The 12,328-nt window shown below is 45.4% G+C and overlaps 1 protein-coding gene across 1 annotated transcript in view; it reads right to left on the reverse strand.

The window, feature by feature from the left end:
• Positions 1–12,328, reverse strand: part of COL9A3 (collagen type IX alpha 3 chain) — a 41,126-nt gene that overhangs the window by 23,215 nt on the left and 5,583 nt on the right. Inside the window, exons 5-13 of the mRNA XM_055813848.1 lie at positions 10,561–10,596; positions 9,887–9,958; positions 9,002–9,055; positions 4,488–4,523; positions 3,863–3,886; positions 3,301–3,354; positions 2,582–2,635; positions 1,796–1,837; positions 344–400 (exon numbers count right to left, since the gene is read on the reverse strand). Coding sequence (XP_055669823.1) covers positions 344–400; positions 1,796–1,837; positions 2,582–2,635; positions 3,301–3,354; positions 3,863–3,886; positions 4,488–4,523; positions 9,002–9,055; positions 9,887–9,958; positions 10,561–10,596 — 429 coding nt within the window. The remainder of the gene's footprint in view (positions 1–343; positions 401–1,795; positions 1,838–2,581; positions 2,636–3,300; positions 3,355–3,862; positions 3,887–4,487; positions 4,524–9,001; positions 9,056–9,886; positions 9,959–10,560; positions 10,597–12,328) is intronic.

Here is a 12,328-nt window from a genome sequence, read left to right on the forward strand (position 1 = left end):
GCAGGTGCTCGGAGGATGCAAAGCCTCTTGCTGAAGGTGAAGGCAGAGTGCTCACACTTTGCAGCACCGAGTTCAGTGACAGAGCAGCTACTCCTACGAGTACGGGAACAGCACACATAAGAAGGCAGGATCAGGTCCTTCATCCTCCTCTTGTCTCCTATTTGGCTGCTTTAGGCATTTTCTTTTCGACAGCTTAATCGCAGGCAACTGCATGGCTGGTTTGGAGAGGTGCGGAGCCTGCAGGAGACGTGTGCTGTATATAAAACAGCTCGGTCCTGGGGGTCCATCGTGGTGTTTATTTTGGGAGACAGACCCTTGTATGTGCAGGGGGTATTTTTCTTACCTTGAACCCTGGCATTCCTGGGGGACCTGGCGGACCCGGTGGGCACAGAGCTGGGCACTGCAAGGAACAGAAACACTCTCTGGTTGATCAAGTACACGCAGCGCATCCAGGGAGGCTGGTTTCGTTACGAGGGAGAGGTGAAAAGGTTATGTGGGTTTGGGCTCTAAATCCACTACTTCTGATGCATTCACAGCATCACATATCGTCCAGAATTTCCCTATGGCAAGGGGTCCTACACAGGTCCTCAGGCCCCCAGTGACCCACAAAATAATGATTTATGAATGACCTGCTTTGCTTTGAGCACAGACAGTGAGAAATTCTGACGGTTGACAGTTGTCCATAGTCCAAAATGTTGAAGAATCACAGCTCCCCAGTGAAGCTGGATCAGTGTCTTGTAAATCACTAGGAACATATTTAATCCTATGTGTTAAGTCACCCCTATTGATTTCCTTTAGGCAAGTCACCTAACTGAAATAAGGACAAGCATTAGAGTTTATTGGAAGGGGACCTATAACAAAGTAACCCAAATACCTACAAGCAGGTATCTGCAGGTGTCTAGGGGTGGGGGAGCCCTGGTGGGAACTCTAGTTTGATGGGGAACAAATCAGAACATGCACAGAAATTTAATAGGGGCTCAAAAGGCCATACTTTAAAAACTTCATAAACAAGGAATGAGATTTTCTTCTGCAGCTTTTCTTTCATTTATTTGTGGGTTTTTTTCTTTATTTAATAAAACCTCAGGCAACACCTCTGTAGCAGAAACTTAATTTTCTAGTATATTCCACAGGGTAACTTAAATTAAGCTTGCAGAAATAGTATCATTTTCCATTAACTTCCACGTGACTTGCCATAAGGCAGTCTAAACCAACTCTGAGCTTTTTTGGGGCATGCCAATTAGAAAACCAAAGAGGCTGTCACAACAACAGCTGTGAAATCTGGAAATGTCACTTCCATCGTTCATGGACTTAAGACTCCTTTCATTCTCCTCAAAGAAAGGAATCCAGACTTTCTCATAAGGAAGTCAGCCTAAACAAAGCATATACCCATAGGAACCTGGTGCCACCATCCATGGAAATAAACAGCACAACACGCACAATCTTTTATCTTGCAAAACAGGATTGGAAACAGATGCATGAAAAGCTGTTGTCATTTACCAAATGCTTAAGTTGTTTTGTAAATGAAGAATGTATGCAAAACCTGCATTTTGAAAAGCGAACTGGAAAGCAAAGATCAAGAAAAAAGTCATCACTAGCATATCTACCTCCTTGAAAGCACATTTAAGTCTTGTAAACACACCCCCCACCCCACTTACGCATTCTGCAATAAAGCAGTTTAGACCCATGTCTGCAGGTCTGAACGGCACACATTAAATGTCACCCAACTACGCCAATGAAAAGTCACATCAAAGGGTAAACTGAAAAATATTTTCACGCTACATAAAGGAAAACCTACCTGAAGGTCCCCACCACCATCAGGAAGGATGCCTGGAAGACCCTGCAATTCATGAAATGTGGTCTTTTTTAAATACATCAAGACAAACACCAGGAGGAAATACAATTTCTAGGAAATGCACTTTACCAAGAGCAAGCTCAGCTGGATCAGCACCAGGCAGATACACAGCCCCATAGCATAAAATGGAGCGTTCCAAGCTGCACCAGTGCTTAAAACGGACATACCCAGGGGTGTAATCATCCTCTGGAGATGTACAACTGAGCTTGAGCTAGAGCCTTGAGCCTTAGGTAATAAAGGCAGCAATCTGAGAAGAGCAGCTGTGCCTGGTCTCCTCCTGGTCTGGGGAAAGCTCCTTGGGAAAGACCTCCCGATCCCACTGTTCAGCCCCTCCAGAGAGACCGCAGCAAACCCAAAACAGAGCCCTACCAGTTTCAAGCCCCACTTTCTGGCCCTACAACCACACATCATGGTCAAAGCAACCATATAAACCTTACCTGAGAGAACAGAAAGCCCCCCCCACGATCTGTCTGTGCCATAAAGCCTGGGCATCACTGGGTTCCTCCACCCACAGCGCACAAATAACAAACAGCAGATAAACAACACACCGCAGTGAGAAGTCACTGCCCTCCTTGGGGCACGGTGTTTATGGTCTGCTGAAACTTAGCCCGGAAAGGGAATGCTCATGGTAACCACAACAAATAAAAAAGTACACGTTCCGGCAGCAAGAAGAAAATTCTGGACTGCCCATGGGAAATTTCTAACATTTATTTGCAAGTCTCAACTTACCGGAGGTCCAGGTGGTCCAGGAGGCCCTGGGAATCCCGGCAGACCAAAAGGTCCCTAAACAGAGTGAAAATTAGTAAGAATCCCTCTTCTTAACTATTTCAATAAAAATGCAAAGGGAGAGGAAGGCTGGCTACCAAATACCATTGCATTTTTGTGAATGTGGGGCAAGATAGCTCTAATGGGACTAAACCGCACCTTTCTTTCTGCAGAGGCTTCTATGACTGCAAAGAGAAGAGCAAATGCTGTAGGGAGTAGGATAGAAGAACATATCCCTGCACCCACATCCCTGTTTCCACTGGCCCTGTACTTCTCCAGTGGAGCTGTGGGCACCCAAACCTGATGGTATGCTTCTGCAGAACGGGCTCCGTCAGATCGGACCCATTCTGTGCAGCGCTTCTTTTGAGGATGCTGAAAGTACATGCCAGCTGGTAACTACTCTATGTTCTTGTGACACTGGCTGCTCTTTTGTCCTTACTCATAGTTGGTAAAGCAAGATACGGCTGCGAGCAGGTGCACATCGTTGGCATGGCACTGGTTGACTGGGGTGACCCCACATAAGCTGATGGAAGGAACAGCATTGCCTGCGCATTAGTAGGGCTTGTAGCATCTTGTGCATCATGGTTCCAGAATGGGTTGAGAGACCAGAAATGAACCTCATTCATTCTTCTGCGGTTGTGGCATGTTCAGTAAATGCGGATCAAATGGTAAGAGAAACTCACAGGAGGACCCCGAAATCCATTTCCACCTGGGAGCCCACTGGGTCCTGGAGGCCCCTGTTGAACAGAGAGAAGAGTGCTTACCCACGGTGACTTCACACAGCTGCCAAAGCCCAGGGGCAAACAGTCTGGCTGTACTTATTTGTCTAATCCCCCCCAGGAGCTCAATCCTGCACCCAGACCATCAGGTTACCACATCTGTCTTTTTGCCCCACCTCCCCATGCAGCACACTCTTTCCACCACATTGCCAACAGCTGCATCCCCTCTGACACAGGGCAGCTCGGAGGTGCGCCAGGAAGCCACCAAACAAAAGGTGCCCCAGAACCGGTCACTTCCACCGATTAGAAGGCTGCTGTGCCTTGAATTCACAGAAGTGCCAGCCTCCCTGGGGTCAGGGTGAGCATAAACACCCTACGAGGCTGCAGATCCACAGGACTCCACATCCCTCTGCCTGGCACAGGAGAGGGACCCAAGGCCAGGGGCTGGGGGTGTGTGTAATGCTCAGAGTATCCAATAAAGCTAGGATATAATTTAAAACTTTTTTGAAAGAGCCTCTTTACTTACTGGAGGTCCTGGTAGTCCTTTGCCCTGGGAACGTTTAAAACAGCAAAAGATCATTTAGAAACAGAACATACAGGAAGCAAAGCAAATCTCAGAAAATGCTGCTTAATTTTTCTTTTTAAGTTTTCTTAGCACTCCCCTGTCCCCAATTATTGTAATTTGCAATCAGAGCAGAGCTGGAGTCTTGATGAATCCTTTTGTTGCCTTTAACAATCTGTATTTCCTTTACATCGCTGTTACCTCTGAGACACCTCCAAGTAAAGCCACATACAGTGACAGGGTAGTGGGAGGACACAGTTATAAGTAAACATTCTAGTTTATCTGCATTTCCTTTTTTATTTATTTTCATTTTTATTAGACGTTATCTAATGTCAAATAATTTTGATAGCATTTGATATGCTAGTCTTTATCCCAAGTTGGCTTGCTTTATATTCTCAGAGACTAAAACCAGACCCTGTACTAACAGAACAGGTCATACATACATATTTAAACACATCAAACAACATTTTCACCCACTGAGGCTTTGATCCCTTTGTTTGGGATACAGAGCTTCCCAGCCTCTCTTGGTGATGGTTTTGGCATAATACTACACCCCATCCTTACACACTCTATTCCAGACGTTACTTACAGCTGTTCCAGGCGGCCCAGCAGGTCCTAATGCACCCTACAGGAATAAACCAGTGCAAATTAGCAGGGATAAACCAGAAACCTCCATATGGGTACGGGTAGACACCAACGCCTGCCCTCCTTGACACCAGTCCCTGCCTGAGAAGTCCAGCAGTGTCTTACAGAAGCAGCACACACCCGGCAATGCTCAGCCGAGTTCACAAATGTAAGGACAGAAACTTACGGTAATGACTCTGTCATTCCTGATTAATGACTTGATTATAGAACATTTTAAGATAGTAGGGATGGATGTTCAGAATCGGGCCCAGCGACTTCCTTCACCATTTGCAGGTCAAGAAAGAGGAAAGACTAAAACATGAGTTGCTTCTGAAGGACTAAATAGACACCTCTGCAAGTCACAGTTGGCCCCTGATTAGACTCCACGAACATCTAAACGTTCCATAAATTGAATCTCATCCATTTGAAATAGTGTCATTCATAAAACATTCAAATTGTAGATCCAATGACTAAATTATCTGAAACTATTTACAAGATTTGGACTCACTGTGGTGAATTTTATTAATTCATAAATTTTCCCTTCAAGCAAAGACAAAGATTTGGCAGCTTCTGCCTCTTCACTAGCTTCCTTGGCAAATCCCCAGTCTCCTCTTCCCAATTTGTATTCTTAACTCTTAAGCTTGACTAGAGCTTGGTGATCTCATGTCTTAGACTAGAATTAAATCATTCTTGAAGTTGTTATTTTCCTGCTTAACTAAAGATTGCAAAACAGAAAGTCTTAATCCCTTTGTTGCACTGCAACGATACTGACACTGGCCAACAGACTATAAACTTAATTATAGGTAGTAATTCCGAAACAGAAAGTGAATGGAAATATAAAAATGAACAAAACCCCTCAGTGTGGTGGGTTGCCCTTGGTCAACAGCTAAGATACTGGGTGTGCATTGCTGGCTGATGCTCTCAGGTCTCAGAGCCTCCTTAGAAAACAGCTGTTGCTGCTACGGGAAAGGGAAAAGCAGAGGCAGGTAGCTCATCGGCGCAGACCAATTTTATCACTTTCTTTTAAAAAGAAAAAAAAAAGGAAAGAAAAAAAAAAGACATGGTGGAGGTGCAGAAACGCCTGTGTAATTTGAGGTTAATGATAAATAAAATAATAGTGTGCTCGACAGCACGGCTGCAGCTGTCACGGGGAGTTTCTCTGCACTGTGTTGATGCTCGGGAGCGGCAGAAGAGCCACGCTGCTCCCAGCCCCACGCAGGCAGCTCGTCCCTCGCACTTGCACAGTTCTCAGCCGCTGCTGCTCTCTGCTAAAGGCAGAATGTCACATCGTGAGGGCAAAGTTGACAGACTTAAACACAGAACAAACTGTGTTGTTATTTCCATTAAACTAGTGCCAGCAAAATCCTCACGCCCTTGCACAGGGGACAAAGAGCAATGACAGCACGAGGCTTGCTCAGCCTCTTGCCAGCCGGATTGCCCAAACCTGTTTCCCAAACATTCCCAAAATGCTGCACAGAAACACCTTGTGAACGATGTCCTGAGCTGCAATGAAATGGTGCCTACCCCTAGGACCAGGAGATAGGCAGATGTGGAAAACACCCCAACACGATGCTGCTTAGTGTGATCCCCAGGATGAGGCCAGTCCTTTCCCACTGTTTTGCATACCAAATGAGATTAGAAATATTTTCCCTTGTTAAGCTTAAGGAAAAAGATACAGAGGATCCAAAGCCTCATTAGGAGCAGTCTTGTGAGGAGCAGACTGTAATCCAATAAAAATCAACTCTGCTGCAAGTGTCAGCTCCTCCATTTCTCTTGCTGCATGTTACTCTGCTTTTCCAGTCACTTTTTTCTTTAGGCTGAAGTCCTTACACCTGCTGAAGGTTGTAAGGGACAAGCTGGGATCATTTCCTGCAACGAAAAGACGGAATTCCTGGCACCTACTGACTGACACACTAATCCTGCCCCCACTGAAACCAGCTGCGCAGCCCCTTTCTGCTTCAGCCAAGGTGCCAAAAGAGTGGCAGAGCCCACACATGCCAAGCGTTGGCACTTCCCTGTCCTGGATTTTGGTATCCTTGAGGGTGTACGGAGCAGCGTGCAGCCATGAACATTCCTGGGACACGATCATCGAGTCCCTGAGCAAGCTGATGTGACTCCATTAAGTTCAAAGGAGAGGCTCTAATTTACACCTCGATTTTAATAACATTGTCTGACTCAACTCATTCTCCTGGTAACAATGTTCTTTCTCTTTTGATTAGAAAACAATCTCACCATAATTTTTTCACTTTAAAGTAATAAACTTTATGAATATACAACTGTGGAGCACAGGAAATACTTGATTAACATGACAGTCATAAATAAATATGACTAATTACATTCTTCTCATTGCTTATAGTGTAAAGCACCAAACTTAAAAATTATCTTTGAAAACTTGCCAGTGAAGGACACCAGTATCTAGCACAAAGGTCAGAACCCAGCATTCCTGGCTAAAAATAAAGGATTTTCTTAATTGGAAAAACAAATAGGCTGGATCTAATCAGTCTGCAAGGAGAACCATGAGAAAAGCCAATGGATGCTGATAGCAACAGGAGATATGTAAGATAAAAAACATTTTGGTGTGCTGACTTCACAGTACACTGGCCCTGGTCACACATGAATCACAGTTGGACTGATGAAGCATGGCATATAGAGGAAAAGAAATGTTTAGCAATAAGGTATTACTAAAAACTGCCTTCCATGAGCCCACTTCCATATGCTATCCACCTTCAGTCTCGGGCACTCCAATTCAGAAAAATACGTTTATTTAGAAGAAGTCACAGCGCTAAGCATGACTCCAGTCCCACAACAGCAAGCAGACACCTGCTGATTTCAGGGATTCCTGGGAGACCAAACGATGTTGTAAAAGTTGGGGAGAAGAAAGAAAGTTGGGATAACAATGTTGTCCTTTCAGAGTGCTAAAGCTTTTAGAGCTTTTTTTCCTTTTTCCAGGCTTTTATGAAACCAATTAAAACAATTTTCCAGATGGACCACTGACCTTGAAAAGCTCCCATAAATGACAGCAGGCCCCAGGTTTGCCCCATGCTGACAAACTGAGTTACGAGACATGGGAAAGCACGTCAAATTAAAATGTGTAGTTACTGTTTGTGTGATACTGAATAGCTGAGGAGGAAGTTCTTGTGCCCAGATATTCCCTGCTCAATTACCCCACCAACTAGGAGCTTGTGTGCTGAAGTGGGCACGGGCAAACACCACCAAACATGCAACAGGGCCATGAAACTGTGTCTTCTGCGTGTGGTCCTGAACTTTTTTAAAAATCAGGAGTCAGTTCCCAGAAGGTGCTGGACTCTTGCCACAGACTGTCAGAGCGGTTGGGATTTTGCAGCCCTGGATCTCTGGGGAGAAAGGTGGGCATGAGGAAAAGCAAAGGAGATGGTGTTTCGCGCAGTGCTGATGGACGGAGGCTTGCAGCTGTGACCAGGATGCTTCGGTCCTGCCACTCAGCCTTCCCAGTGGCCAAGCAAACTTTGCCTTGCACACGGGGAAAGGAAGAGCAGTGCATCAAAGACACACGGCTCTATCACTCATCCCTTTAACTAAATGAGAAAACAACTCACAGTTTGGAGCTTTGGGTAGTTCCTCAGGGCAACAAATGGATTACTAAACTACAGTGAACACACTGGAAAAATCCACCTTTTTTAACCTTTGCACTCTGTAACGTATATTCAGCCCATCCCTGCAGCCCTGACTTCAAGAGACCAGTAAACCAGCTGTAGATACAAGCTTGATCCCCCCACACTGGGAGACAGGAAAACAGCCAAGCTGGATAAAAATCTGTGCTGAATGGCTCAATAAAGTTTAATTCTTAATGTCCCAAGGAGACCCAAGTGCCTTTCCAGCCCCGTTGTAGATGATCTGAACGACAGCTATAACATCTCTGGCAGTCATTTCTCTATCCCTGTGGTGCCCTTTAGCAGAGCTACAATATGCAGGAAGCAAGAAAAACACATTTCTTGCTATGCTGGCTGGGGAAGTCTATGCCAAGGCAACTAATAATGTCAACCATATGGACAGCCCCAGAATTAACAAAAGGCGAAAGTTTAAACGGTTAATACACAGTAGCAGTAATTATAAACATAACAGAGATGCGTACTCAGGTGGCAAATAAAGGCCAAAATAGCTTCATTTGTGATAAACTTCATAATTAGGTCTATCAACTGCTTCAAGGAACTTTTTGGATACTTGAAATATCACCAGAGCTGTTCTGCACGGTAGTCCCACCACTGAGGCTATCCAAGGCCATTCAAAACCATGTGAAAGAAAAGATGGATCTTGTGCCCTGCCTAATGAAAAGCCATCTGGAGTTTCATTTCAAGGGTCCAAGTATTCTTCAAGGGTTTATGGATAAATAAGTTACCATAATTAACACTTGAACGTCACCAATTTGCAAAGGAATGAGAAATCAATACGATCAGTGACAATGTTCATTTAAAGAGACTTAGGATCTAATGGGGTACTCACACGGTCTCCTGGAGGCCCATCTGGGCCAGGTGGGCCATCAGTTCCTGTTAAACCCTGTAAAAATAAATAATTAAATAATAAAATATCCCAACAAACCAACAAGCGTGAAAACAGAGAAACAGAATAAAAAGAGCTATGAGAAGTCCCTGTCACCAACACAAATCATCTGGATGCCAAGCTCTCAGGAGAGGCGAACCATCTGATTTCTCTCTGTAATTAATCACAAAGGAAAAGAGCAGAAGCAAATGATCAGCACCATTCCCTGTGCATTGGGAGCGTGGATGAACACCACCAAGTAGTCTTATCAATGGTGTTTCTGGAGTTGCAGCTTAGCTGTGGAAGCTGACTGAACGCTGCTCCTTGCCTGATGCAGAAAAAAATGTGTTGGCTAAAACCTTACCCAGACTCAGCTACCATGCCAGCATGTTGGGAAGCTGGGAAAGATGGGAAAACGGGGAAAGCTTGACTGTGTGCAGTCACCTGTCTGGAGCTGCAGGGCAAATCCCAGGGCAGTGAGCAGCACACCTCGGCTCGCAAGTGGGATGGGATCTCTAGACTGAGCTCAATGGGTTTGCTCCAGAAATGTCAACTTTCAAAGACGCCTGTACTTCTGCAGACTTGCCCGCTGCACCTCTGAAGAACTGCGATGCTTCACTGTAAGAGCACCGTCCTGTCAGTTACGCGTCTCAAAACTGTTCTCAAGTTCCTTAATTCAATCAAGAGATACTTGCAACTCTCAAACTTTCTCCTGATGTACAAGACACAGGTAGATCTAGGACGCACTTTGCTTCTACAGTAGGCACAGAGGAAGCCGATGAGACACTTCAGAGAAGCACCCATGTCTACATGAAATATTTAAAAGATCTAAGATGACAAAATACTCACATCCACTCCAGGAAGGCCAGGCAATCCAGCTTCACCAGCTGCTCCAGGTTTCCCTGGTGCACCTTTTGGCCCCTAAATCAGATAATCAGGCAATTATTTTTAACATAATAACAAGAGAAACGTGGCATGTGTTGATACGGGCTACAAGACGGAAGTTAATTTGTTGACGTGTTGATCTTATACCATGCAATGTAGAAGAATTCCTACAGAGAGATGAAACTTGCCATGAATTCTAAATTCATTTCAGCGCTTTGGCTCAATTCCACATACTTGTAAGCTGTTCCTAATAGAGGGGTAGAAAGGGGTAGAAAAGGATGGGGTAAGCAGCCCAGAGCAAGGAGCTGTGCCACCTGGTACAATTTTGAGCACCCCTTGGCAGACTGAGGAGCAGAAGCAGACTCAGACCAATGCCAAAAATAACCACACACGTGGCTCGGTACCAGTTTTGTTATACTGGGGATGGGTGAGCTTCATCTCATGGATAACTTCCGCTAGCAATGAAACAGGAAAATAAATGCATTTGTCCCCCGGACCACTGCTGAGGATCTCCACTGTGGACCCCTTACAGAAATTCTGCTGCAGACCAGGAGGAAGGGGAGCCAGCAAGCCTTAGCTCTTGCACTGTCTCCCTCTCAAAAGGATGAGCAAGTCAGTGTCAGCCAGAACATACTTACCGGTGGGCCTGGCAAACCAGGAGGGCCTGGCTCTCCCTGATAAAGAGAAACGACATCGGTGTTAGCGCTGAACCTCCTTCTGGTGATGTTTTGCAACAACGGTGTTCCCACCCGTCACAGCGCTCATTCCCTTAATGCCCACTCCAGGATTTACCACGCTCAGTCTTACGAAGCTGATGCTCTAGATCCTGCTATCCCCTAAAGCAGGATGAACTTTTTCCACGCCCACAACAGCAGATGTGGTGAACCCCACATCCTCAGCCTCCCACAGCAAACCAGTGCTTCCAAACAGTGCCCAGCACCTCCTTTTCCCAGATATACTTAAAAATTATTTGCACTTGGGCTTGTCTGCAAGTTGGGCAGTGAGGAAGCTAGAGGGCTATCAAGGCGTTCAAACATCTTCCTGATGAAACAGAGGGATATGAGGATAAGATTCAGGTATCCAGGACCCAGTATAACACTGTGGTACTACCAGGAGTTGGGAACTATCAGAAGGTAAAGAATGAACAAACTGTCTACAGTAATTTTCTATGTATGACTAAACTTTGACAGGAAAAGCAAATGAACAAAGCCCCCAACTGATTTCCACCTAATCCAACCCCACAGTCTGGACTAACCCCGTATTTTATATAATATTCCAAAAGCGCTCATTTTTTCCTGGCCTAATGGAAAGCAACTTTTAAGAACAGCATTAAAGGTGTTTGGGAGACAATATTTAAGCAGCCTTTGAATCACCCCTTCTAGCTCACCAGCTGTAACATCATTCAGGAGCTTGTGTGGACCCCAGACAAGAAGATATTTGTGTTTTATTGTTAGCCCCCAAAAGCTGCAACCATCTGTGAATAGCAGGAGCTCGACTGGAGCTTGGTTTCCCACCTCATCCCACATAAAATCACTTTGTGTCCCAGGTCTAGATGTCTGGATGGCACCCTTCCCTCCCGGCTTTCGGGTAAGTACACTAAATACCGGGAGAGGCTCAGTTATCATGGGCAAGCAGAGGGGAAGGGGCACGCTGATGCCCTGTAAGAAGAAAATTTATATGTAAAAGGGGTGGTTATTAACACAGCAAGGCTAGAAATAACACCAGCCCCATCGTAGGCCTGATAATTAGGAGTTGGAAGGCAGTAAGCAAAGTTGTGGAATTTATAGCATGTTTCTCTATTTACTGTGTCGACAGCTGTGAAGTCTGTGGGCAAATCTCTCAAGACCAGCTGCCTCAATTCACTTCAGCGAGGATTTACGTGCTGCACTGGTGACCGATCAATGCACAGACCACAGGGTCACTGAACAGAGGGATCTTTGTGCTCTGCCTTGCTGAAGCAACTCCTTTGCTGTCCTTTGCTCACAGGTTTTCCATAAATAGTTATCATTATCATAGGTGGGGAAAAGCCCTGCCAAGGAAATGAAAGGAGCAGTTCTTTTGCAATGAATGGTTTGAAAAGGCGGACAGAAATGGCAGTAGAGGTGGTTTACTCTTTCCTCCATCACTTGAGGTTGCCAGCCCCTTGCATTTTTTCTTGCCTGTGCGATGGCAATCTATACAGCAAGGTCACAGCATCAGCAAAGGCCGCTTGGGACGATCTTAAACCTTGCTCCTGCCATTGTGGACCCCTGCGGGACCCTGCAGGGGCACCAGAACTGCAGTCAGCTAAATCAAAAGCCTAATCAGTGTTTATACCCCTAATGCCAAATCACTGGGAATTAGAGGCAAAGGCTGTCAGCAAAGGGAAATGCTCTCCTGGTGCTATGTGAGAGGGAAGGAAGTTTA

Source organism: Falco peregrinus, chromosome 9, assembly GCF_023634155.1.
Source record: "Falco peregrinus isolate bFalPer1 chromosome 9, bFalPer1.pri, whole genome shotgun sequence".
NCBI lineage: Eukaryota > Metazoa > Chordata > Aves > Falconiformes > Falconidae > Falco > Falco peregrinus.